Source organism: Dermacentor variabilis, chromosome 9, assembly GCF_050947875.1.
Source record: "Dermacentor variabilis isolate Ectoservices chromosome 9, ASM5094787v1, whole genome shotgun sequence".
Classification (NCBI taxonomy): domain Eukaryota; kingdom Metazoa; phylum Arthropoda; class Arachnida; order Ixodida; family Ixodidae; genus Dermacentor; species Dermacentor variabilis.
The window spans coordinates 85,655,853-85,683,483 of record NC_134576.1 but is presented as its reverse complement, the minus strand read 5'-3'; the positions used below and the strand labels follow the sequence as shown (position 1 = coordinate 85,683,483).

General features: G+C 44.3%; 3 protein-coding genes across 3 annotated transcripts in view; 2 read left to right on the top strand and 1 right to left on the bottom strand.

Moving 5' to 3' along the window:
- Nucleotides 1–11,633: 11,633 nt before the first annotated feature.
- LOC142557047 (structural maintenance of chromosomes protein 6-like) overlaps nucleotides 11,634–27,631 on the bottom strand; it is a 100,900-nt gene continuing 84,902 nt past the window's right edge. The window contains exons 21-22 of the mRNA XM_075668594.1: nucleotides 12,790–12,948; nucleotides 11,634–12,311 (exon numbers count right to left, since the gene is read on the bottom strand). Of these exons, the coding sequence (XP_075524709.1) occupies nucleotides 12,102–12,311; nucleotides 12,790–12,948 (369 nt within the window). The 3' untranslated portion in view covers nucleotides 11,634–12,101. The remainder of the gene's footprint in view (nucleotides 12,312–12,789; nucleotides 12,949–27,631) is intronic.
- LOC142557046 (transcription factor Adf-1-like) lies at nucleotides 14,238–16,447 on the top strand. The gene is made up of 5 exons (XM_075668593.1): nucleotides 14,238–14,591; nucleotides 15,301–15,472; nucleotides 15,759–15,794; nucleotides 15,895–15,966; nucleotides 16,365–16,447. Exons 1-4 carry the CDS (start codon nucleotides 14,447–14,449, stop codon nucleotides 15,911–15,913), a joined length of 372 nt encoding a protein of 123 aa, XP_075524708.1. The 5' UTR covers nucleotides 14,238–14,446; the 3' UTR covers nucleotides 15,914–15,966; nucleotides 16,365–16,447.
- Nucleotides 16,366–18,138, top strand: LOC142557045 (uncharacterized). The gene is made up of 4 exons (XM_075668592.1): nucleotides 16,366–16,520; nucleotides 16,576–16,635; nucleotides 16,711–16,758; nucleotides 16,819–18,138. The coding sequence occupies exons 1-4, from the start codon at nucleotides 16,366–16,368 to the stop codon at nucleotides 17,060–17,062; spliced, it is 507 nt and encodes a 168-aa protein (XP_075524707.1). The 3' UTR covers nucleotides 17,063–18,138.

The window sequence follows — 27,631 nt, the reverse complement described above, 5'->3', positions numbered from 1 at the left end:
ACAGAGTCCCAGAAAACGTCGCACGGCTTTTTTGTCTGATGGAATCGGGAAATTAGCGACGGCGGCAATTTTATCCGGATCAGGTCGGACTCCTTGGCTACTGACGACGTGACCGAGGAACTGGAGCTCATGAAAACCAAAATGGCACTTCTCAGGCTTCAAAGTAAGACCGGCAGAGCGTATCGCTTCAAAAACAGTTTTCAGCCTTCGTAAGTGTTCGTCGAACGTTGCGGAAAAGACAATCACGTCATCCAAGTACACCAGGCATGTTTGCCATTTGAGTCCGGAGAGCACAGTGTCCATGAGACGCTGAAATGTTGCTGGCGCCGAACACAAACCGAAAGGAAGTACCTGAAATTCATAAAGTCCGTCAGGCGTCACAAAGGCTGTTTTCTCACGGTCTCTCTCATCCACTTCGATCTGCCAATAACCGCTTTTCAAGTCCATTGAGGAAAAGTAGCACGAGTTTCGCAACCTATCCAAGGAATCATCAATACGCGGCAGCGGATAAACGTCCTTCTTTGTGACCTGATTGAGCTTCCGATAGTCGACGCAGAAGCGCAGGCTACCGTCCTTCTTCTTCACTAAAACTACAGGTGATGCCCACGGACTATTAGATGGTCGAATAACGCCATCTTCTAGCATCGTCTTCACTTGGTTTTGTATCGCTTCGCGTTCCTTTGGGGCCACACGATAAGGGTTTTGTCGGATGGGTCTGGCGTCGACATCAGTAATGATGCGGTGTTTCGTAAGGGGCGTTTGACCAACTCGTGACGCAGAGGAGAAACAGCCCTGGTACTGCTTGATGAGCTCAAGCAGACGATTCCGCTCAACGGCCGTTAACGTCGGATTAACGTCTACAATAGGTGCAGCTGTGTGGATTGTAGAGGCCGACTCCTGCGCTAAGTGGCAGTCTTGAATTTCTGTCACTTCGTCGAAATAGGCGACAGCAGTGCCTCTAACGATGTGTCGGCGCTCCCTACTAAAATTTGTCAGCAAGAGTTCGGCGCTTCCGTCGATTACATTGATAAGTGCTCTGGCAATGGACACACCGCAATTCAGTGCTAGCGCATTGATGTGTTCAGCTACTCCAGTGCCACTTTGCAGGCTGTCACAGCGCACCTGTACGAGGGAGCAACTCCGCGGCAAAAGTATGACGTCGTCCGCGGCAATACGTAAGCGAGGTTGTTGTGGCTTCTCATGGGTGACATTATCCGAACTCGTGGCAAAAGTGACGCTTCTGTCACGGATGTTAATCACGGCGCCGTACTCCCGTAGAAAATCCATGCCCAGTATAAGTTCTTTACAACACTCAGTAAGGATGACGAGGGTGACGACGAAGGTTGAACCGGCGATTAAGAGTCGGGCCGTGCATTTCCCGACAGGTGTCATCAACTGACCTCCGGCGGTTCTTATGTTGGGCCCGTGCCATGGTGTCTTCACCTTCCTCAGTTTGTCAGCGACCTGTAAGTTAAGGATTGAAAAATGGGAGCCAGTGTCAACCAGAGCGGCTATTTCGTGACCGTCAATGCAAACGATGAGCTCGGCGCTGACGATGTCAGTTACGTCTTTCGTACTTCTATTCGTCGTATTCGTCGTTGTGCTGGGCGTCTTTTTCGTCAATGTAGTCTTCACGTCGTCGTTCGTCGATAACGGGGGATGTGGAGCAGTTAGAGTATTGGCAACCTCACCCCCGGAGGTCGCTGCGGCTAGTTTCCCCGTCGAGGGCTAGGCGATCTGCCCCTAGTGACGTCGGCAAAGCTGCGACGAGTCGGCGAATTGTAGCGCGCCGGAGATGGAGAAGGAGAACGTGGTCGGGACGTCGTCGTATTTGGTGGCTGACTGTTCACAGGAGCGTCGTTGTAAGCGCGTCGACCGTCGTACGGAGAATAAGCATAGTTGGCAGGAAAGCTTGGTTGTTGAGCGGCGCGATAGTTGTTCCATTTGCGGCAAACTCTATAGACGTGTCCAGCTTCACCACAATGGTAGCACACTGGTCGACGGTCGACGGTGCGCCACAAATCGGTTTTCCGGCGCTGGTAGTTCGGCGGTAACTCTCCATGGAGCCAAGGGGTGGCGTGCGCATGTCGAAAATACGGCGTTGTTTGTGCTGGCATGGTCGGCGGGGTCGGTAGAGTCGACGAGGGTGACGATGTCGGCTCTATTTGTGGCGTAGGTGGTGTTGTAGTTATGGGTGTCAACGGCGTTGAAGTTGCGTTGAGTGGACGGCGGACAGCTTCCGCATAAGTGAGGCGCCGCGGAACGTTGCCACAGTCTGGCGCTGAAAAAGCTTGCCGGACTTCCTCCCGGACGACATCAGCAACAAAAGATAACGCTGGCGTCGGTTCCGTAGGCGCAACCACAAAGCCGAGCTGCCGAAGCTCTTCTCGCACCACTTCGCGGACAACTTCACGCAGAGACATGTCGTTACTCGCAGCCAGTACGGAAGTGTTCGCCGTCGAGTTGCCCATGTCATGCTGGCGGTATCGTTGATGCAGGGCCCGTTCAATGGCTGTAGCCTCTTTTGTGAACTGTGCCACTGTTGTCGGTGGATTTCTCACAAGGCCGGCAAACAGTTGCTCCTTCACTCCTCGCAGGAGATATCGCAGCTTTCTTTCCTCTGGCATGTCTGGGTTAGCCCGACGGAAAAGACGGGCCATGTCTTCTGAGAACATAGCAACACTCTCATTGGGCTTTTGAACGCGGATTTCAAGGAGACGCTGCGCGTTTTCCCTCCTGTCGATGCTTGAAAAGGTATCCAGCAGCTGTGCGCGGAAGTCGTCCCACGTGGCAAAGCTCCTCTCCCGGTTTACGTACCACGTACGAGCATTGTCCTTCAAATAGAAATAGACACTCGAGAGTTTGTCCGCCGAGCTGGTCTTATGGTTATACTGGGCGACGCGCTCGAACTGGTCTAGCCAATCTTGGACGTCTTCAAAGGCATCACCATGAAAGCTCTCCGGGACCATAGGATTCTGTAGCGTTACTTGCGATGGAGCTGCGGTGGCCATGTTATTTGTAGGAGGCAAACGATTTCTCGAAGTTTCTTGCAGCGGACTGGACTCGGGCGCTAAGCCTAGCAGGCGACGACTGAAGCGGTGGACCGGTGTTTCGATGCGCGATGGTGATTCCGGGCTCGATCGTCGGCTCCGCGACGGGGTGCCAAGCATGAAGAATACCCAGCACCTCCACCAGTGTAACGACGTGGGATCGACGAGTATGCGTAGCAGCACCGCCAAGAAACGCACTTTATCAGTCGTCCAAGGGAACAACAACAACGTCTTCTTCGTTTCCCCCGCTTCACCTAAAAACACGCGCTACTTCAGCGTCGTCCCCACTGGCGCATACCCGCTGAATAATGGTTCTGCCAAATATAGTTGCGTCAATATTTACATCATGCAACAAATACCATGCAAGAAAAAAAAAAGAAACAGTCGGCAGCGCGGCCTAGCTGACGATTAGAGCATCAAGTTGCAGCGCTGAGTAGTGAATATTCTAGTCCCGCCATATAGTCCCGCTTCATATTTAACGCGACAGCGTTAATGGCACCCCGAGTCGCAAGATATCCGACGTCGCCGTTGGACGTCGCTTGGCGAAAAATCATTCTGCACACAACCACACAGGCCTTCCGCGTGGCGCATGCATTATTGAACTACTTAAACTCCTCAAGATACGTCACAAACATTGTAAAGTGCGACCTAAACACAACCTACAGACATGATAGCGTCGGAGTTTAATTTGAATGTATCAGAAAACATAATTCTGTTACGCAGAAATTCACACACAAATCCCCTTTCCGAGCGACGCGGCCCGCTCGGTTCCTTGCAACACCCCTATCGCACTCGGCTCCGCGTATCCGCAAGAAAGCTGCGGTTGCTGGGAAATGTGACAAGCAGTCGGGGATCTTTGAAACCTATCGCATTCCACCCTTAACTCTTTCCGTACCGCGCCCATTGGGCATAGTTAGCGCGCTAACGATGGGCTGAAACGCCGTTTTGAGTCCTTGTTGAGCCCAGCAACAAGTAGAACTTGTTGCTGGGCGAGTTGGTTGGGATCTAAAGAATACAACCAACTCGCCCAACAACAAGCTCTACTCAACTACATTTCTAGTACAGTGGGCCCCTTTTCTACCATGTCTACTTCAAGTTACATCAACAATTTGAGTTCAGCGCTCAATCTGTCTTTTCGTACTCTTCCTTCCCAAGTCTTTATTTTCCTTTTTTGGCGCAACAATGTATTCTTTAGATCCCAACCAACTCGCCCAGCAACAAGTTCTACTCAACTACATTTCTAGTACAGTGGGCCCCTTTTCTACCATGTCTACTTCAAGTTACATCAACAATTTGAGTTCAGCGCTCAATCTGTCTTTTCATACTCTTCCTTCCCAAGTCTTTATTTTCCTTTTTTGGCGCAACAATATATTCTTTAGATACCATATAGCAGTTTGAGTATGCTGTGGGCAGGGCCGTTACTGCTGCTTAAGTGTAAAGTAAAACACGGGCATAGATATGGCTCTGACGGCAGTCTACGATAAAGCCCACCTGTCACGAGTAGTCGTCCCGTATGGGCTAATGCATCAAAGTAAAATGTTACAAAAGTAGCAAATTGTAGTTTGAGTATGCTGTGTGCAGTCCTGCTGATGCTGGCAGTGTCCCCACAAAGCCTCCACTGCACTACCTCCTGAAAGCTGGGCTTCTCCACAAAGTTTTTCCCTACTGTGCTTCACCACGGCGCCACCTCGTGCGAAGCAGCCTCAACGATATGGGAGCCTCGTGCGACCATCGCATAGGGAGCGCATGACACTAGTGGGCCAGCCTCAGTTAGTCAGTAGACACGACGAAGATTCCTCAACGTTGATAGGCGCACTGGGCCCACACAGCTTTACCCTGCTTTTTGCCCACAAAACTACAGCATGTAAATAGCTGCATATATAGCACAAAGCCCCTTTCCTTACTCCATAGCATGCAGGAAGCTTCAATCCACAGCATGCATGGTACTGTAACAGTAGTGGGCATCTCTGAAGAGTTGGCAAATACTGTTCGAGTGCAGCTTGTAGTGAGGCAAACTGAAATCTGTGACAATTTTTATAGGAATGACATGTTGGGAACATTTGTTGATTTGTTTTGCGCAGCACGCCACAGTCCCACATTAAGCATTGCACTACTGAAAGCCCACTTTGAATGCTTTAATAGTTTTGTTGTCCCTATAGCACAGAAAAATGGAATAAGTTAGGTAGCCTGCTTAGAAACTTACCCAAGACATTCTTTGTTCAAGAGATCGGTAACATTACTGGCTGTTAGTGCATGTTGGCGATTACCTATATTCCTTTTAACCAAAGTACTTTATGTAAGCAACGAGAAAGGGGTTAACCAAGGGGCCCGATTTTTATTAGTCATTATCATGAGAAGCCAACAAACACTGACATCAAGGACAACATAGGGGAAATTACTTGTGCTTAATAAATGAAGTAAAGAAACGATAAATTAATAAGCAAGTGATTTTGTATTGTTTTTCTTCCTGTACACTCTCACTCCTGCTATGTCCGATTTCTGAGATAGGAGTATATGCAAATAAATAAATGAATAAATAAAAAGTTTTGGGTAAATAATAGAAGCTTCTGGAGTTGGCGGACTTTAAAGTGAATATTTTTGCTCTGCATGGTTCACGAGCAGGCCCTCTGTGAGAAATATGCGGGCAAGTCCTGCGTTCATCAATCTGTTGTTTCAGTCAGTCAAGCGATCACATGGATTAAATCACTGCCAGTTCCATAAATTTCTGAATGCAACGGAATAAGAGTTTGTAGACGTGACGTATCACATGGCAGTTCGATGACCAAGGTGTAGAAAAGCTTTGCCTTGCTTGTTTATCCTTAGGAAAGAAAGATGTCCTGGCACACAAGGATAGTCCTGAGCAACTACTGTCCAGTCGCACGTGGCCCTAGAAAGAGGTCTTGTTCGTCGACGTCATGGACTATGATGCTACGAGAGGAGGCATACCTCCTTCACAACTTGTGCAGGGACATGTATAACTTCAGGGCAGAACTGCAGTTTTTCTTTTTAGGTGCAAGTGCAAAAACGAAAGTGAGAGCGCCTTCACTACTGTTCAAGGATTAGTGCAGAGACTAACATAGCATTTCTACCTTATTTCCGACAAGGATCCTTCCCAATCTACCCACACAATTTTGCATGAAATTCTCTGACCTTGATTTCAGGAAAGAGGAACTACAAATGTTCCAAAAAATGAATCTAGCTGCAATTTGCACGCACTACCAGTTTCCTTTCAATTAGAAGGTGAACTGCAGTCAAACTGCATTATGAAGATGAACAAGTGCAAGGAAAACTAATCCCATTATATAAATTACTAGGCTCCAAAGAGTTTACAAATTTGCTTACAAGTAAATGTTAATTTTCAGCACAACTGACATTGTAAAATAAGAAAAAAAAATTATGGAGTTTTACGTGCCAAAACCACAATTTGATTATGAGGCACACCGTAGCGAGAGACTCCAGAAATTTGGACCACCTGGGGTTCTTGAACATGCACTTAAATCCAAGTACATGGGCGCTTTCACATTTCGCTTCCATCGAAATTCAGCTGCCGTGGCTGGGATTCGATCCTGCGACCTCTTGCTCAGCAGCCCAACACTATAGCCACTAAGCAACCACAAAGTAGGTACATGACTTTTGTGAGCAAACTTGCTCCAGAATGAAGAATGGGAAGTTGAGGAAGCTAATTTCTCTCAAAAACAGAAGTGTTGCTTCATATCAATGGCTCAGCAGGCTTGACACCACAGTTCACTGAAGTAGTAGTCGCAGTATAAGGTCCACTACTCACTTAGCCCCAATCCCAGGATTAGCCCCAATCCTGCATCATGGCATAGAACGTCAATTCCAGTGGATTCAAATAGTAACCTAGTATTTTGTGCATAGTGCCCAGGGTGTAATGTCATATTCTTCCCCATTTGTACATACGCAAATATGTGAATATGCCGACGTAAACATTTCTTTCCCTCTGAATTTGTTTAGGAAAAACTATACACTCCATTTATTTATTAGCATGTTCGTCAGCTGTGGTATTTATTAGTTAGCTTCTTCTGCTTTAATAAGTTGCAATTTGCATCTGTTCTAATTGGTACTATTCTGATACCCCCTTAAAGAAGTTTGCACCCTTTGGAGCATATGTTGTCCAACAATATTCATCATCTGCTTTGGTTCAGTTTCCTTCCTTGAAAACTCGGCACTCGCTACTTTCCTGTCGAAAATGCTCTGTCACGCTTATGACATGCAAGCCGTTCGGGATTTGGAAGAACTGGGCTCGCAGCATTAAAGGAAATGCTGGCAAGACGGATGTCAATTATTGTTGTGGGACAAGATAAGCCCTAAAGGGTGTAAATTTTTAAAGATAATAGAACAGTGCCATATATTGTACATTGTAGTAAGTGGCCACCGTAATTCTTAGGCCAAGGTTTGAAGCCTTCGTAACTACTTGAACTTTTAAATTATGGGGTTTTACGTGCCAAACGCACTTTCTGATTATGAGGCACGTTGTAGTGGAGGACTCCGGAAATTTCGACCACCTGGGGTTCTTTAACATGCACCTAAATCTAAGTACACGGGTGTTTTGGCATTTCGCCCCCATCGAAATGCAGCCGCTGAAGCCGGGATTCGATCCCGCGACCTTGTGCTCAGCAGCCTACCACCATAGCCACTGAGCAACCACGGCGGGTACTTGAACTTTGAACTTTTCTTTCAGATCTCGTGCATATTGTGCTTCGTGGCTTGTTTCAGTGCTGTCGCACGTTGTCGATTCGTGTGATGCGAAATTTTAATTCATTTCCTGTTCTCTGTAAATACTGCAGTTTCTATGGACTTTAGAAAGCCTTTGTTATGCTCAATGCGTCCCTATACAGCACTATATGTAAATAGGAATTTCCCACACCAATCATGTGTAGCCATCTGTGCCAGATTGCTGTTTAACACCACTTTAAAACCTTCGATGGAAGGCTTACTTTAGAAGCATTGATGATTTGGCTGAATAACTAATGTATTAGAGGCTTCACCATAGTGGATTTTTCAACCAGGGCAATTTTTTAACAGTTCAACCGCACAAGCAAATTAGCTTAGCAGGCCATCCAAAAGTGCTTGTGTGCAGCTAAGGATATCATATATCTTGGAATAACTCCTTTTCTTAAGGAATAAGGCATCCAGTATGGCAATAATTATTCATAAATAGCACACCACAAAATAAAGCAATTAGGGCTCCACAGACATGATTACACTGAACAGAAAGAAAATAAAAATGAGGCATCTGTTCATATTACTTACTACCGTGGTGCAAGCGTTTCTTCAATGAAATCGAATCTGGGTCTTCAAACGCTAGCAACACATTGAAAAATTTCCCGCCTTTCATTTTTTCATAAGCTGTATCGCCACCCTACATTTCATCCAAAATTCATGTCGCTACCATATTATTTATCTCACCGTGCTGATCATCATCATAAAGTTAGAATTGGTGCATGTAACACGACACTTTTTACACTCATTTTTGCCACGTACTCGAAAGATTGGAATGAACTTCCTTTTGACATTGTTTCCATCAACAGCAATGATCATTTTCGAAAAGCACTAGCTAACAACGTACAATAGCAAACATTTGTACGAACTCCTCTTGGTGTTTTTTTTTTCTTGTTTAATGTTACTTTTATATGTCATGTTCTATTACTGCGTTTATAAATACTTTCAGCTAACATTGTATAATTAGCAAGTATTGTGTGTAAGCTCGCGATTTATTTCCTTCTTATTTGTTGTATAACCCACTTCCCTCTCTAATGCCGAAAGGCCCTGAGGGTAAATAAATAAATAAATAAATATGCATGCATAATAGTATACTGAAGTCTCATTTTATAAGATATCCTTATACTTCAACTTACAAGAGTAGCCTTTTCCGCCTACTGTTGAAAGGCATCAACAATAAAACAGCATAATACAGGTCAAATAGCAAAACAAAACAACACGAGCAGTCTATTTTAAGCGTGAAAATGCTAAACCAACTGGCCTAAGCTCCTACACTATTGAAACGAAACATTATGCATAAAAGTTAACACAGATTCGTAGAAAGTTTGGCAGCATGTTACACTCCTGTAACATGTGAAAGTGAAAGCCTGCTGCACACTTGGTAATGCATTAGTTTATATGATCGAAGGGCTCAGACTTCTAGCCAGACATAACGAGCCAGTGTGAAGTAAACGCATGGCGCTCCACGCCTTTGTCCTTGACATATGTGAGCCCCTAATGTACTGCCTAAAGGTTCTTTCATTCTCTTTCGTTAGTTTTTTCTTCCGTTCCTTCATTTATTCATTAATATACAGCCATTGCATCTTTACTTGCTTCTGTAGGTATAAGCCATTCCCAATGATATTTTCTGCATAAGATTTTTTGCATCACTGGACCAGATGCCACTTTTTTTGGGTACGAGCCGTTGAAACGTGCCACTCAAGGATGTCGCCGTAATACTGAAGTTGAGGTAAAGGCACACCAGTCCAACATACAGCCCATAGTATAGAATGGCGACGCTTATAGAATGATGACGCTTCCCAGACCACCTCAATGTCTTGCAGTTATCTGCTTGGTGCAGATAGAATGAATGAACAAGCAAACTGTGTGCTTTAGAGAAATATGAACGAGTTTGTGTGCCACTGCGAATGTTCAGTATTGTTTCAAATCAATGTGCCCACGCTGACTTGGCAGCCAAGTTGACTTGACTGATGTGTAGAATTAAAGAAACTTCAAACATAATTTATTAGAAAAACTAGATTTTTTGGAGCCCGACCAGCTCCTTATGCAGAGGTGAGATGGCGCAAAGTTGGAGTTTATTCTTCAGTTGTTCCTAAACAGGCAAATCTTTGCCAAATAGTATTTACCTTCAATATGCTGAAGCATCAAGAGTTTTGTATTGTATTGATACAATTATTCTACTGGTATCTTGCATCTGTATCAAATGATACTGATCACCCTCAGTATCTTGGATATGTATCATGATACAGTTTTAAAGTACCTCTGCCAAGCCCTGCCGAAAGGCAATTCGGAAGTTTCTCCAGCATACTCTTAAAGGTTTACATACCGTATTTACCTGATTCTAACATGCACCTAACTTTTTAAAGGTTTAAGGGGAGAAAATAAATGAGCACTTGAATGTAATGTGCTGAATTAGCACAGCAAGCTGGGCGAGTTGGTGACTGAACATACTGCTCGGGGCGGGCAGCACAACCCAGACGAAGGACAAAAGGAAGTGGACGATACGAGCGCAGACAACAATGTCTGCGCTCGTATCAGGGTTGCACCAGGGTTGCACTTCCCACCCCTATCAAAATGTAATGCGCGGCCAATTTATAAAAGAAAATATAGTACACCCCCTATGTTTGCAATAAAAGAAAAAAAATACGACATGCAGAATTTACCTTTATAGAAGACAATCCTTAACAGCAAGCTTTTGTAATGAAAACGGCACATTAGAGAGTTTTAGCTTGTCCGGTACTCCGGTTAGCGCGGGCAGACTGAGCACTTTACCGGAGAGCCGTAGGCATAAACGTGAGTGGCCGGAGTGGTGCAACCACCTCGGGGCACAGAGCTCGACCAAACGCAGCGCTAATATTGTAGTAACCATATTGCAGTAACCAAGTGTATTTTTTTTTTCGTTGCTGGTCAAATTTTTCGCAGAGGCGTAACTGTGTCACACTCAGTCCACCTGCGCTTACCGGAACGCAGGACAAACTATAACATTATTATTGTTGCCATTTGCACTTCATTGGCTGCAGATACAAAGTACACGAGGGTGGTATTCTTGAACGATCACCTTTAGAGATATTACTATCCCTTTCGCGGGACTCTGTATCGAATTTGGTAAAGTGTGCAACCGACAACACTCCTAGCACAATATGCAGATAGCGAGTTTGGCACATTGCCTGAAACGATGGCGGTCGTATACATCGACGGATCCAATGCCGACTCTTGTGAAATCCCGCAAAAGTGATAGTATCTTCGAAAGTGACTGACCGAGAATACTTCGCCAGATTGTAGTCGAGCAAAATGTTAACCCCAGCAACCTTCACGAAAACGTGCTATGTTACCCTCTCGTGATGGCTATGATGCTGCATCCGACAATCTGACAGTAGGGTGTTTGTCGCTGACGCTGGGAATGCGGTTTTGGTTTCGTATCAGATTGTAATGCGCATGCAATTTTTCGACCCATTTCCTTGGAAAAAAGGTGCACGTCAGATTCTGGTAAATACAGTACATCTTTGCTCATTCCAAGCTCGACTTGTTTAAACTGAACTTTCTTTTTTCTTTTCGTGCTCATCATTCACTCTCATGACAACTGACAGGGTTTTACATCCTCAAGCAGCAGCGGAGGAAATGAAACCATCAACCTCATCGTCATCAGCATGATGCCATAGCCGCCAATAGACTGCAGCAGGTTCCTTTATTACATGAATGTGTTTTGCAGTTGCAAACTCGTGTCATGATGACGCTCGCGATTGAACAAGGACAGGAGTGCCAGGCATATTCGATGAGTGAACCATATGTGTTGCCTGCAGGATGGGCAAACTTACAGTACACAGTAAGCACAATCAACCATAGCAGGTTCTATGGATTTAATTAGAAACAGTGAAATATGTACAAATTTTATTTGCGAATTTGCATTAAAACATTAAAACTAAGCGGATAAGATATCTTGATTATTAAAAACTATAATGTGCGCTTACAGAAATCGGTGAACGCAATTAATAAAACAGAACGCCTCCTGGCGAACTGTAGTGCATAACCACAGCATTCTAAGCTGCAAGAAGTCGATCGATAAAAAACAAAGAATATGCAAACTAGAAAGGAAGATATACTGCAAGTAATACATGGGGCCTTGCACATTAAATGCAACGAATAAAAAAAATGGGGACTAGAACACTTTCTAGTAAAATAAAATAAAGAAACAGCATCTATGTTACTTCAAATAAATAAGAAATAAAAGGAAGCACTTCTGTACATCAAATTTAAGGTACAAATCAGCTTGAAGTACTAAATATACTCAATTCGATCAAGGTATCACAGTTACTGCTGACATTCATCATCATCACCATTTCCGGCTGCAATGGCAGCTGGGCGCTTGCGGCTCGGCTCTGGCATGATCATGATGTTTACATTGCGGAGCGCAGCAATGGCTGGCAGCTCGAGTGGCGTCAGGAAAACGAACTGGTTCTGGGATTTGCGCCTGGTCATCTCGAGAATCATTTCGAGGCTCACCCGCCTTTTCCCCATGTCCTGAAGAAAAAAAGAAAATGTTATGTAGATCCAGAGCCCCTGCTCAAATCCAGGAAACATGAAGCTTTTGTGAAGCGCTTTGTTAAAGCGCCATGACGCCCAACAGCTTGAGTGAACACATTTATTGCACACAGAACAAAATAAAAAGCGTTAACTAAACCTTTTTCACATAAACCAGGATAAGCAGGGATAACCATCCAAGCTTATCCAAAAGCAATATTCAAGGATTTATAGCACTCCGTGAAACGTGATTTTCGACATCTTGAAAATGGAAGTTTGATATTCAAGTGTTTTGAATGGTTTCAAAGACTGCTATGAACCCCGAAAAAGAGATTTGTGAATACAGGCCTCAGTTTAAATTTCAAATAACAACAAAAGCTGGGACACCAACAAATACGTATGTGACAAAGGACTGAAGAACTTTAAGCCATAATGACAAATGAAAACCCAAGCCCACATGCGATGAGTGGATGCTCACCATGAAGATGTCGAATTCGTCCATGATTCGGAACGGACACTCAATGGTGTCCCACAGGGCAAGCACGAAGCAGACTGTGGAGAAGGAGCGCTCGCCGCCCGAAAGGGCCTTCAGGTCCTGGCGCGATTTTGAGCCACTGGTCCCCTGCTTGGGCTCCACCTGTATAGTCAATGCTAACACATCAGGCACGAACCATAGCTATGGGGCCATTGGAAAAGCTCTCAATAGGGAGTTTTAGCTTCTCTGAAAACATTAGTGTTTGCGGAATAGCACCAGGATACCGGAAAGCTGTAAGACAGCTACAACGCCAATAGTGACATCAAGTGATGCAGAGTCTAACCAGAGAGAACGCAAAGCTCGAGCTGCAGAGAATTACATATTCTACTTAAGGGGGGACGCGGGTCTTGAAATCGCGAAAAATGGTCAAAAATGGCAATTTTCAAAAATTGCGTTTTTGAAGTCTTTAATGTCTCAACTATGTCTCTACAAAATATTATGGCTCAATTCCTACTCGAAGTATAAAAAAAACGGCAATTTAGAAACGTCGGTGAGCCGAAATTGAACGCCAAGCGCGAATGTTTGCCTCATTTTCAAGCTGCCGTAGCTCCGCGCGACGCGAACCGATCGGCGCCATCTTGGTCTCGTTTGAAAGCTGGTTTCCCGCTCTCCATTCCGGCGCCCCTCGGCACGCTGTAGACTCTCGTGCAGCGGAGCGATCGGCACCCGTTCTCAAGCGGGAAATCGTCGCATAAAGAGATTCTAACGCGAGACAGCCGCTGATTGGGTGAGACGGGCGCCTCCTCGAGTGCAGCCCTCTGATTGGCCGTGACGCATGCTTCGCCTGCCGCGGCCCCGCGGCCGCGTTGTTCGACTCCTTCGCGTCGTCTGCTTTTGCCTGCACGCACGTCATTTTTCGCGCTCCTCTTTCTTTCCTAGTATTTTTCGTTCTGCCTTTCTCTTTATCGTTCTTGTAGATATTTTGGCTATTGAGTCGCTTCTTTTAACCACAAATTTCTTGCTTTTGCGTGCCTGGTGTCTTTGTTCCGCGTGTCACGATGGCGCGAGACGCGCGCTTGAAAGCAAGCACGCGAAAAGCAGTCAACAAAAAGACACGCGCATGCAATAAGATGAGCGCTACATTGTCGACAACTACAGCTTCGGTGATGCCGCAAGCTGCTGTGCCCTTGGTGGATGCGGCCGGACTGAGCTCGCCAACAACAGCTTCGCCGGAGGACGCGGCTGAACAAACCCCATCGACGCTAGCTTCGCCGGTGGACGCGGCTGGACAGTGCCGATCAGTGTCAAGTTCGGTGTTACCACAAGTCTCTGCAGTGCCGGGGGATGCGCCTGGACTAAGCCCGTCGAAAATACCAACTTTTGAGACGCTGCAAGTCGCTTCGGATTCCGTGTCGTCAGAAGCGGCCGAGCCGGCTGACCGAAGCCTAAGGCTGCGTTCACACTTGGTCTCGGAGCAGGCGGAAGCGGAAAAAACGTGACAAAATCCGCCCGCCTAGGCGGAGAAACGGGCGGAAAACCAGGCGGCGAAAAAATCGGTCTCGGACCGATTTTTTCGCCCAGGCGAAGCGGAAAGACGTTCCGCTTTACCGGAAGCTGCAATCGCGTGTAAACATCCGGTCGAGAACTTGCGGTCGTAAACATGGCACCGAAAGTGTCGGCTGCTATGCTCATCGACGCCGTCAAAAGCCACCCCGTGCTCTATGACAAGACCCACCATCTGTACAAAGACACGCACCACAAGAATGATATTTGGGCCAAGATAGCCGAAGAGCTGGGAGTAAGCAGTAAGTACTTGCACATTTTCTCTCGCTACGCTGGTGGTGCTTTGTGGGTATAGTTTCGGAAGTAACTTATGCCGAGAATGCTTGATCAGCGCCGCTGTTAGGAGCAAGTGCGCGCCGTGCTTTCGTCTCATTTCCTTTACTTGCCATTGTAATACTTACTGGTTTATTTTGCGCCAAACGCTGAAGCAACGCATGCAGAAACCGTGTCTACAGCTCCTAGCACCGTGTGGACTGTAACACATAGGGTCGAATGGGTATATCACTGTTTATGTCGCCGCACCGCAAGCCAAGAATCCTGGCAAGTAAATCCAAAACATCGAATGTAGGCATGCTGAACTTGTGCAGTTGCTATATGCAAAAATTTCGAATGAATAAATGAGGTGCATGTTGCACGCACGCTCAGCCTGTGCCGCGAGCGCAACCGAACAAAGGTGACACTATATGCCGTTTTCTTTTCTTTTTTTTTTTTGTTAAGCAAATGGCACTCCAGCCAAATTCAACTTTGTACATGCAAATTCAGCCATTGTGTTTTATAACAGCTGCTCAGGTGACAGCATGTGGTCCTAAAGAATACGGCTATGCATTCGCAAACAGTTCTCTCTTTTGCCACTACCCTTTGCACGGCAAAAAGTCTTGCCTTGATCACAGCATGTGTAGGTGGTTCACATTTGCTGGTGGCCCGTCATTTAAAATTGCAACTGTTGCGCAGGTGCATTATGCCAGAAGAAGTTTAAGAACCTCAAGGACACCTTCACAAAAACAAAAAATCAGATCAAGGATTCGATGAAAAGTGGCGCTGGTGCCCATGACGTGCCCCTCGTGAAGTGGAAGCACTTCGAAGCAATGACGGGCATCATGGAAGCTGTTTATCAGGAGCCAATGTAAGTCCTGTCTGTGTAGTCACAAACTTGCCTTGGAAGTTGTGTTTGCATGGCCAGCTGGGTTGTTGAGAGTAAGATAAGTTACCATGCAGCGTCATTTGATTTTATTTATTTGAAGGGCTGTTAGTGGCTTTTTGTTACCTTTCTGGTATACTTGGCAAGCATGACGTTGTTCATAATATTCACCTCTGCTGCATTTTTTACTTGCTGCTTCTGCGAGCAGGAACTGCAAGGGTATCTGGTTTAACTGTTCTTCGGTGCCTTATTTCATATTTTACTTTTCTAGCTTGTGCAGCAACCTCGAATTTGGCTCCTTTGATGGGTAAGTGAATGACTGACATGCATATTTGTAACATCTCTACAGTCTGTAGCGCATGCTAATTCACATATTCTTCAAACTCCATGACAACGCTCGCTGCTAGGCTGGCCCATAGTTGGTGACAACTTCAGCGTCAACCAGAAGGACACATCGTTAATGTGGCAGTATTTTGTAGGTATGACTTTTTTCTGATCATTAGTGGGCCTGATTGGAAGAAGGGCAACACAGGCCAAATAGCTAGGATCCATATGTCTATCGCGAAGTACTACATTAAACTACCAATTTGAAACAGTGGGTAATCTAGGAATGCATAAGTTAAAGCTACATGTGTTGTGAACATTAAAATGTTTCAAATCCTCACGGTACTTTGCCTAAGCAAAAGATTCAGTGGCTTGTGCATAAATTGCCATCTCCGATTCTTAGAGTGTGCATAATAATTCAATGGTAGGGACGGTAATGAGCAAGTTCTGAGAATGTATTTTATTAGTCACTGTTTAAGCACCACACATTGTTAAATTGCACATTGATATCAGTAAGCACCAGCTGCAATTGGTTTAGTTGTTATTTATGCAGAATGATCGTAGCTGAAGGCCCAGCAGCAGCCAGTCACGATATTGAAGATGTACCAGCAACAGGAGATACAGACGACTTCGAAGAGATGGTGGTGCCAGAAAGTTTAGAAAGTGCACCGCATACAGACACACAACCTGCAAGCAAGACAACGGAATGGTAAATGTCATTATGGTATAAAGTTCCCTAAAAAACAGCAAGTTTTTTTTTTCAGGCAGCCTGACAATGCAGAAAGTGATATTGAGCCAGAAGTGGTGCTTGACACAACTGAAACGTATGTAGGACTAGGTGCCCCTACCCATTTATGTATACATTGCCAAAATTAGCTCACCAACTTCTTCCCTTACAGGGTACCAAGACCAAGAAAAGTGGCAAAGACATCCAAAAATCCCCAGCGGTAATGTAGGAATTGGTTTTGTGATAGTCAACAATAGTGGAGACATCCTTTCCTTTGCAGCCCCGATGGCAGCGTTCCCTCCAATGCGGCAGTTGCTGCCGCATGCCTTGACCACCTGAAGGCAGTTGGAAAAGAGCGCCGACAAAAAGAGGAGACCCGGGACACTGTCTACCATTTCTGCATGGCAGCTGCTGGATTTTTACGGTCACTGCCACCTGATGACCAATTTGACTGTATGTGTTCCATCCAAGCCACCATTCAAGAAAAAGTAATGGAAGTGAGGGCTCGGAGGAGCGAAAAATAGTCCTGAAAACATAGCTGCGTGGTATAATGTACATACACTGTTTTTTTTCTCTGATATTTATCTGTGATATTTAAGTGCCATTGCGTGTTTGTCATCCACTTCTTACACAGTTGACTCCCATGTCGCTACCTATGCCAGCGCTCCCATACTGCCCCTTCCTCTGCAAAGGCGCTGAGTGGTCTGTGACTGTACATACAAACATGGATCTCAAATTCTTTGCCTCAACATATTGTGAAATGAAAATACATATAGAGCTGTGCTCAAATTTTACATTACTGATTATCGTAATTTTCAGAATATTTCCAGCTATGTCAGGTATTTAAGTTCTGGGCATTGTCTTGTTTTGAGATTCCACACTCATACTCAACAATCATTACCTAGCAGCCCTGTGGCCAGTTTTAGTCACATTCCTTTTTTTTTCTGATAACATGTCGTATCCCGGAGCCTATAGTGCCTCGAACAAGTCCTCTATGGCAGAAAGTTAGTATCCGTCTCTTTCCCCTAGTACTATATGTGATACTTAAGCTCTTGTGCAAATAACGATAAGGGCATGGCGTGTTCAACTCATCCTGCACTGCACAGAACTATACAGTACAAAGTTTTTACCTGTGATACATATTTATTGAAAATACTAGTGATATTTAAGGCCTTGTCCAGGACAGTAAAAATAAGGGTTTGTTGTTCTTTGATCTCGATGCGTGGTGTACAGAACTGCACAGTACAATCTGCCAATTTTAAGATTTGTGTACCAAGTCTGTAGATGTGATGGTTAAGCTCATCTAAAGTTGTGAAGTAAGTGTTTGGAAAGCTCAGAACTGCGCGGTACATTTAGTACCCATTTTTTATCCTTTTGATATAAATTGTACACTCACGATCGTGGAAAAAAGGGCTAGTCATGCTGTGCACAGAGCTGCACAGCCTAGTGTTTGTATCCAGCTTTTCCTTGAAAGCGCCTTTTCTAAGCTGCACTATGTTTTTAATCAGAGTACTGTTTGCAATACGGTCACATGTATACAAGAAAGATTTATTGCAAATAAAGACTTACTTTCTATCTGGTGGTATCGATGATGCTGTCTTGCCAGGGGACCCTGCCATCATCAGAAATGAAGTACAGGCAAAGCTTGTCCCTCACAGCATAGGCTTGCCTAAACAAAAGTAAATGGGCAAGTGGCACAGTTAGACAACAGAAGTGTGTGCAGAAAATGTACTACGCTATGTTTATAATACAGTACATCGTTTTCTGTCAAGCATTAAAATAAAAGGTGATATTTGGGCTTAATCTGCCATTTAAATACTCAGAGATAATCACAAGGTTTGGAATGCTGGGCCAGAACAAAGTACCTAATATGGCTTGTATACTATATCAGCAATGTATATGTTTCCAGATTGCTTTGTGCAAGACGCTGTATTGCAAAGCCAGAATTTGTTTATAAATTGTTATTGCGAGTCCTTTATTTTAATGTGTCAGAATATGAATGTCTTGGAGAACACAATACTTTTGGCTAAAAGATAGTCTTCCAGCAAAGTAGGTTCGAACTACAAGTAGATAACAGATAAAAACAGCTGTTGCTAGAAAATAATTGCACCTGCAGCCAGAAATGCTTTTTAAGCGAATGGGCTTTTCAGCTCGCACATTATTTTTCAGTATGAGATATGCTTATGCACAAATCCATAAAGAAAGACAACGCTCTGCAACACAGATGCAAGAGATCGTTTGTCAAACTAGAAATACCTGGTTGAGTTAAAGCCTGTAGACTGCAATGCCGACAAAGCATCTCTGCTGCCTTCTTCAGCTCTCCAGCTGCCTTCAGTCACTTGCCCTTGCCAATCCTCGCAGTCGGCAGTTCCTGGTGGACAGTAAACAGCTCGAGACCCAGGCGATTCATAAAGTAAAAAATTGTGTAGCGCTACACAAGCACACACAATTCTGTTCACATTATCGTCCTTTGCTTTAAATGGCCGTCGAAGAATTCGCCATCTTTGTGCCATAATGCCAAAAGCATTCTCCACCACTCTTCGAGCTCGGCTAAGTCTGTAGTTGAAAATTCTTTTCTGATGTCTCACTTCAAATGTCTGACTTGCATCAGATGTGTCGGCAAACAGTGGTTGAAGGGCTGTAACAATGTACAAGATAAACTTGATGTAAAAAAATTACAGAAAAGCAATGTGCCACTACAAGAACACACAGCACAAACGGCATAAAAAGACTATTGTAGCTTACTTTTGCGAGAATAAGGTCTCATCATAAAGGTCTTCAGAGGGAAAGCCTCATCTCCAACAAAAAAATAGGGCATCTTGCCAATGCTGCCAATCTCTGAGTCCTCAGGAATTCCAATTTGATTTGCCAAAATCAACTCCTGGAACTTGCTGCGTGCAAACACGCCACCATCCGACTCACTGCCAAAGTGCCCAATTTCGACATACAGGAACCTAAGGAAGTACACAAAACATTTTATATTAGAAGAAAATGCATGTACAAGTGTTGTCATTCGGTATATTTCAATATGTTCAAATGAATATATGGGTCAAACCTCCCATCAGTTTTATCTTGTAACATTCATCTCTTTTCTTTCAAGGAATAGCTAATGACGACGAGATTAACGTAGCGTAATCTGACTTTTGTGTTGTTTCTAACCGATGCATGAAATGGTTAATGGATATAAACACTAAAGATTTAAGTCCGAAGTCGTGTAGATCAAGAACCACTAATAGCCCACTTCCTTATTATCTTACCATTCACTTGGAATCTGGTAATTCTTAGTACACTAGGAGTAACTTGGTAACTAGGAGTCCACATCATGGCTAATCTAACTTGGTTGCTATATACCAAATACAATATTACCAATGTTAACCACATGCTTGGCTATTTATGCTCTAACTTCCCTACTGCGCTTCCTTTCTTAAATTAATGGCTGAACAACGCAAATCATCCGTACCTGTAACTTGCATCACTTATCGCAAGCAATGACTTGCTGAAACTACTTTTGTAGTTCCTGTTTAACGTTCCTGATTTGGCGGGGCACTCAATGACCACGTGTTTGCCATCAATGGCTCCAATACAATGAGGCAAGTGCCACTTCTCTTCAAACTCATTTGCAACCTAATGAAAAAAGCAGAATGAAACACTACTGAGCGAAATCCACATTATAAAACAGTAAAATCTCAGCCATTTGTGCAAAGCCTCAAGCAACACAATCTGAGGTAAATGTCGCTTTATAGTTTTGCTTTTACCTATGCAACACTAACTGTGCAGAACACACAGCCCATACTGAGTGTTGCAATTCACAGTCTGTGATTGAACTTTTACATGTTCAAGAACCCCAGGTTGTCCAGGTTAACCTGGAGTCCATTACATCGTACCTCATAATGAGAACATGGTTTTGGCACATAAAACCCCAGCATACAACATATAGTGCTACACTTATTGTTTCTTATTCCGACTGCATGTACAGAACCTAAAGTAGGTACTGAGTAACAGTATGTGAAGCTCTTCAAACTTACATTGCTGAGCACATGCAAATCTCCGGGTTGCAATGCGTTAATACTCAATATCTGTGTCTCTATAGGAAATTGTGTCTTCTAGTTTTGCTTACTGCAGAAACGGAGGCTTTCAGTGCTGTTCCTAATGACTTAGTTATACAACTGCAGTAGTCTAATCTGCTTTAATACAGTTTGAATTTGATTAAGTAAGAAGCAAAATTAGGAAAGTACATACCTGTGTGTTTAACAAGATGCAAAATTTCAATCTATGTGTACTTATTTCATTTGGAAAAATCGAACCTTCTAAGCTGATGTATGAAGTGTGAATTCAGCTTCGCGATTTCTCCAAAACAGTAGCGTCTTCTCTACTACACTCACGTTCCCGAGCGCAGGGTAGGAACCTTTGTTGGGAACAGGTGAAACATCTTCGCTGAAGAGGTGCACAATGTGACATATGTACACTGAGAAGGGCAGAAAAGATGAGCACCCGTGTTGTCTGCCAACTTGTTTTGTCTAACTCCTGGGTATGTGTGTTAATTTGCTCGACGCTTCTAGCAAATAAATTTATAACTTGTGCAAAAATTAACATGCATTTTCATTGCGATTTTGACTTCAACCTTCATTTTGTAAATAATCATGTAGGAAGCACTAGCCATGGCCAGTGTATGGTGACAGATTTTGTCATTTTCATCAGTTTTTTGCAATACAAAAAATGCATGCTATCATTTGGCATTTGAAGCTGTTTGGGCATGCGTGAATACTGGATCTTCAGTTCAAAGTGAATAGTGATTTAGGAGGAATATTTTCGAATCTAACGTATGTTGTGCGAAGTCGCGGCAAACTCCAATGAATTAGTAAACTTTTTTTATTTACCAAGGATAATTTGGGAGTTACGAAGTGAAACTGCTGTTTACTACTTCTGTGGAAGAATGAGATCCACATTTGGGCCAGTAGAACTTGTTAAGGAAATGTCGAAGGTATAAAGAGGTTAATTATAGCAAGACATGATTCATCTGCGTCTATGCACGCAAGAAGCTAATAAAAGGAACGCGAGAGTAAAACAGTGCACAAATTAAAAATAGAGACTTGAAATGACTAGAGGAAGTGTAAACACGAGATAGTGCGGCACAGAGGTTTTATTTTGGTTAGACGTCTCGGCTACAATTATTAGACGTATCCGCCTTTGTGGTGCTACCGTTGACGGCGCACGCCTCGCACATAAACAAACTCATGCCGATCCGTTACAATAATCCTGCCCATTCTTGATGTGCTTCACGGCACGGCATTATGCTTCGCTGCACGACAAAACTGTACTGCGACAAAGGTTAATGAAAGGCGCCGATCATGACACTTTGTAAAAATGAATACTAATGTTTCTTTAGAAGCGAATATCTATTAACACAATATTCGAATATTCGCAAAGCCCAATTGTTTGGATATTCTACTTACCTTCAGCCACTCAGCTGCCGATGACGGACATTTTACATAAATAGGGCCAACGACCTCCCAGATGGCTTGACAGACCTCGGCAATTATCTTGCAGGCGGTAGACCGTCCAGCCAAGAAATTAAATGACGAGGTCCTTATTGTTTCGCCAGCTGCCAAAAATCTAACGGAAGAAAAACAAACACACGTACGCCTAGCTTTTAGTGAACCCATAACTCTTACTTCATATGCACGAAGACACCGCACAGGTGCACAAATTCGAAACCATCGTGCAATCGAAACACGGACATGACAGTGTGCTTACCTCACAGCCAAAGCTAGGCGGTGGTCTGGCGGAATGGCCTTGCGGAACTTGGTGTTCGCTTTTGTTATTCTAGGCCCCACCAGTTCCAAAAGTCGATCAAAACTTCGCGGCGGCATCCTTAAATAGCTAGCAAAAAAAGAAAGCACAGTGTGAGCTTTCAACAAGACGAAACAACGAACTGTCAACAGTACTTACTCGCGGTAGTACTCAACGTCGCGTGACCTGAGGTGCGGCAACAAAGCGTTGGCGTGGCCCAACATCTCTCGCTTCTGCAAAGCTGGACGAACCCACCATCGCCGCTTCCGAGGTGGCCGCTTTTTCCGTTCTTCATTGTCCATTGACAGAAAGCAACTGGCCAGAAGTATCATAGTTACTTCCTCTTCCTCGTCCATTGCGCTGACTAAACTAAAGCTGCAGACGACAGACGCAGTTGCGCGAAACTAGCTTTTAGTAACTGATGGGTGAATAAATGAACGTATGTCTTGAAATAGCGTGATGAACAGTGCCACCACGCGGACAAACGTACGCAAGCTAGATGGATGTGGGCGAAAGCGGAAGTGGTTTCCGCTGCAGTGGCGAAACAAATGTGAACGTTTTGTACATGCGCGGAAAAGATTTTCCGGCCGCTTTGGCTTTTCCGCCCGCTTGCCGTTTCCCAAGTGTGAACGTAGCCTAACGTCGACTTCGGCGTTTCCGCACGCCGCTTCGGTGCCGACGGACGCGGCTGAACCGAGCTCGCGTGCTCAACGCTTCGACATGGTGTTTTTCACGGAGGCGGAGTGCGCGGGGCGCGAAAAAATACGCAGACAACATTAAAACTTCATTGGCAAAGAATTCCGCGACTTTCCGCAAGTTCGAGCTAATGAACGTCGGCACAGGAAGTGAAGACGACGATCGCGGCACAGAGTACATCATCGTTGATCTCTCTGTGCTAAAGAAGCTGTTTGCGTCCTCAAGCTGCAGCAAGTGTGGGATGGCCACTCTCCAACTCGCAAAGTGCAGTGAGAGAGAGCAGTGAGAGAACCAGCAGAGCTGTTGCAGCACAGCTTGGTTACAGTCCTGGGAGCTACCTCATTCGTAGGAGCCTTGAAAAAGATAAACAGAGGCTCTGCAGGTCTGATAAAAGTCACACCACTGCTGAAAAGATGAAGAAGAGGATGGCCAAGAAGCACAAGCCTGACAGAACCCAGCACTACTGCCCAGGACTTTTGTGAATGTGTGGCAGATTCAAAGAAAATAGCAAGTGACTTTCTGAGCTTTTTTTTTTTGTCAAGTGCCAATGCAATACAGAAGTTTTCACAATCTTTACATGAACAGATTTCTGTGAGTTTGGTGTTATTGTGTTCAGTAATGACTGGGCTGCATGCTAAAGCGTTAAAATTTTCCATGTGATAGGTAAACAAAAGTGGTAGAGTAAGCAAAACTTTGAATGCAATTTTCTCAGCTTTGCTTTTTCGATCAAATGCCTTTGCCTTACAGAACTTTTCATAATGTTTGCATCAACTGATTTTATTGAATTAGGTATCATTTTTTTCAGTAAGACCTCAGCTACATGCTAAAGCTTTCCATTTTTCATTAAACCCAATAGACTAGCAATTAAGTCAGATGTAAGCTAATTACTCCCACATTGTTTTTTTCTTCCTACTTTGTTATTCATTCATGACCTATATGACGACTTTTTAAAAATTTCTTTAGCTTTAGAATGTGCCCTTTAGAGTGGGCCCTTGAAAATGACAGCTATTCTTTAAAACTAGTTTTTTTAATTAAGAAATTGTCATAATGGCCCGTAAGAAAAGACCTATGTGGGATAAATTATATTGCAATATCTTCATTTCTAGATGAGATATATGAAATCTGAATATATATTTGGAATCAGCATTCAAAGGTATATCTGCATGCCAATTTTCAGAAAGATATGTTAAGAAATAAAAAAAAAGTTTTCAAGACCCTCATCCCCCCTTAACTGCTGGTGTAAAGCACTGGCAGCAATGTAATTGTTAACATATAGTAAGTTTATGGTTTTTATTAGGTAACAAATGACACGGCACAAATTGCCACAAGGGATTGCTACCAGCCTTACTACTGCACTCCATGACTGGTAATCCGTAATCGGTAGGAAGTTTACGGACAACCTAAACCTCTCTAATGATTCACAATTTATATGAGGCCATACCAAACACAGATTGTAGAAAAATAACTGATATTCCTGTCAGATGGACAGATCTAGAGCACCTTTGAGCAAGTGCACTTCACCTGGTGAAGTGTACTCTCATGAAAGGAGTAGCGACATTCAATGTAAAATGCCCCCACCAGTCGGTGCATTCGTTGAACTGACATTGGTCTATCAAAGCGTATAGCCTTGGTAGCAATGCTTCAAAAACAAAGTGAATGATCAATACTGGTTTAGCTTATTCTGAAACCACATTTATGGTGACTGCAAGTGTTAAAGGCATTCCAGTGTCATCTGCAATGTAAAACACTTTTCTTCTGCTTGAATTAGATCTTGGTTTATGACAAACAATCATGTTAATGCAGCTGTAATTACTTTACACTAAAGATCATGTTAAGTACAGTTTTTAACTATAACATAATGTAAGTTTGCAAACACTGCTTAAAATAGTATATAATGTGCCAACTGGTTTGACCATCAACATTTCTTAAATTATGGGGTTTTACGGGCCACGATCTGATTATGAGGCATGTTGTAGTGGGAGACTCCAGAAATTTAGACCACCTGGGGTTCTTTAACATGCACCTAAATCTATGTACATGGATGTTTTTGCATTTCACCCTATCAAAATGCAGCTGCCATGGCTAGGATTCAATCCTGCCACCTCGTGCTCGGCAGCCCAACACCATGGCCACTAAGCAACCACGACGAGTTCAACATTGCTGTCAATCGAGCCATTTCCAAATTACAGATTTCTTTTCCATGTAGCTGCATGCTGTCGAAGTGACACTCGCTTGCTAAAGAGCCCTTGCTCGAACCATCACATATTTGCCAGTGTTATTTGAGTAACAAAAGTTGCACTTTCACCCAAAAGGCAAAGCGTCAATAGCAATTACAAATTAGTAGATGGCTATACGAAGTGAGGATAGTTTTATCGGCCGTATAAGCTTGTAAACATTTGCTTACTAACCAAATTAACAAGCGTGGTGTCGTGCGCACAGGCAAACAAGAGCACATCACGCTCGACAGCTGTAGAAACTCGCTGTGAAAACGCTGGAGTGAGGAATCGCGGCGGCAGCAACAAGCGATTTGACCTTCGTGCACCTCTCGCTTCAATGAGAATGAAACCTTGAAAGCACAGGGCATACGAAGCTACCGGCACTGCATGCATTTTGGCCACACTGCACATTGCTTTCAAGATAAGGCGCCCCGCGCAGCCGTGCCGTAAGCAGCAGCAGTCGCCAGAGAAGACCCCCCCCCTCCTTCGCCTCACCCCCGTACCTAACAAGTCAGACAAGAGGGTATGCTTCCGTCCCACCAAACGCGAGACTGAGCCAAGTTCGCTGGCTCACCTCTGCATGTACAGCATATGGTGATGATTTTATCGTCCTTAGACTTTATACAGAACCTCACAGCGAAGCCGATGGCAGAAATGCATCTGAAGTGTCCATATAGTTGCTATTGCAATAATATGAAAGAAGGGTGAATCCCACACATATGTGAAAATCGGTGGGAAATGAAGCTTTATTTGATTTTACAAAAATGTTAAAGGGGTCCTGAAACACTTTTCTGTTGAAGTCAAGAAATTCATTTGAGTTTAAGATACACTATTTCAGAAATAATTTGCAGGCAGCAAAAGTACCTCAACGCGTTCAGCAGAGACGGACTTATTGGTGGGGGTGTGTGAATACCAAACAGTAGATTTCGAATCGAATCATGAAAAATAGGCAGAATATCAAATTGAATGTAAAAATTTTTCACAATATTTATAGATTAGAAATTTTGGAAAAGAAAATACAGTGCTGCATGTGCTAGGGAGTCTTCTAGCATTGACTAACAAGAATGTAGCCCGCTATCAGGCAATCAATACATATATACAATACATATAAAACCTTAGGTGGCCGGAGCTCGGAAAAGGTATGCACTAAACGGTAGTACTGTTTAAGCGAAATAGCATGAAATTGCCCACTTATCTGTAGAAAACAGAACTCAGAGAGCGTCCGATGAAAGGGGAAAAAAACATGCAGTATTTATTCATTTCGCGCGACAAAAGTGTTATTTTCGTTTGATGCCGCGGTGGCCTACCACGACGACAGTGGCCTCAAACTTACTGAAGCTGCGTGCCAGCTTTTCAGCCAGCCCCCTCTTCTTGGCAAACACTAGCATGGCAGATTCCTCGTTGGTGTTACGTATTCTCCGTGCACGCGCGCAACAGTGCTGCAGAAGTCCCGGGGCACCTTTTTCATTGCTGGGTGCCGGAGTTTGGAATAGAGTTACGTTATCGCGCCCTTGTTCTCGTCGCGACGACTGCATCCATGAGGCTGACGTAACATGCAGCTTCTGCCACTGTCGGGCCTGAATCGCCCGTGCTGTCGCTTTCCATGTCGTCCGCTTTCCGTGTCGTCCGTGTCGCGGTCGCAGCAGCGCTGCCGAGCAACTTCTTCGCATTCCAAATGCCACACACCGTAGTCAACAGCAGATCCCTGTCGCATGCCAGCGCCGACTTCTTCGTGTCACGTTCGATAGCACGGATGATGTCTAATTTTTCTTCTATGTTGAGCACCCGGCGTCTTTTTTATCCGAGCTTTGGCATGAGGCGAGTCCTCGCTAGCACGACGCCGCAACGCTCTCTGGCACGACGTCGAAATGATGTTGTTGTTGATGTGGCTTTACGCGCGAACGCACAGGGCACTTGGAGGCAGTTGTTCCGATCTCTGAGACTTGCTGTTCTGCCGGGCCGCCCGATGGAGAGGACAAAACGCCGTGTTTGCGCGACGAAAAGTGGAAATGCTACGTTTTAACCGATGCGTACGCAATAAGCTGGTATGGTTTATGCGGATACAAAACACATTATGTTCAATGGCCGCCGAGTCAAGGATTTGACTTTACTACTTTTAAAACGAAATTACTGTTTAAGCGGGTACGGTTTAACAAGGTTTTACTGTAGTATGGTCTACTCTTATTAAAGGGAACACCAAATTACAGTAAAACCTCGTTAAACCATACCCGCTTAAACAAGTAGTTTCATTTTAAAAGTAGTAACGTCAAATCCCCAACTCAGTGGCCATTTAACATAATGTGTTTTGTGCCAGCTTACTGCGTACATATCACTTAACACGTAGTGTTTCCACTTTTCGTCGCGCAATTACGGAAATGCGTCGTCCCCACC

Coding starts and splice junctions, on each gene's coding strand:
- LOC142557046 (XM_075668593.1), top strand. CDS start 14,447: ATGGCACCGAAAGTGTCGGCTGCTATGCTCATCGACGCCGTCAAAAGC. Junction 14,592..15,300: donor CGAAGAGCTGGGAGTAAGCA/GTAAGTACTTGC, acceptor ACTGTTGCGCAG/GTGCATTATGCCAGAAGAAG. Junction 15,473..15,758: donor GCTGTTTATCAGGAGCCAAT/GTAAGTCCTGTC, acceptor TTACTTTTCTAG/CTTGTGCAGCAACCTCGAAT.
- LOC142557045 (XM_075668592.1), top strand. CDS start 16,366: ATGATCGTAGCTGAAGGCCCAGCAGCAGCCAGTCACGATATTGAAGAT. Junction 16,636..16,710: donor GTGCTTGACACAACTGAAAC/GTATGTAGGACT, acceptor CTTCCCTTACAG/GGTACCAAGACCAAGAAAAG. Junction 16,759..16,818: donor ACATCCAAAAATCCCCAGCG/GTAATGTAGGAA, acceptor TTTCCTTTGCAG/CCCCGATGGCAGCGTTCCCT.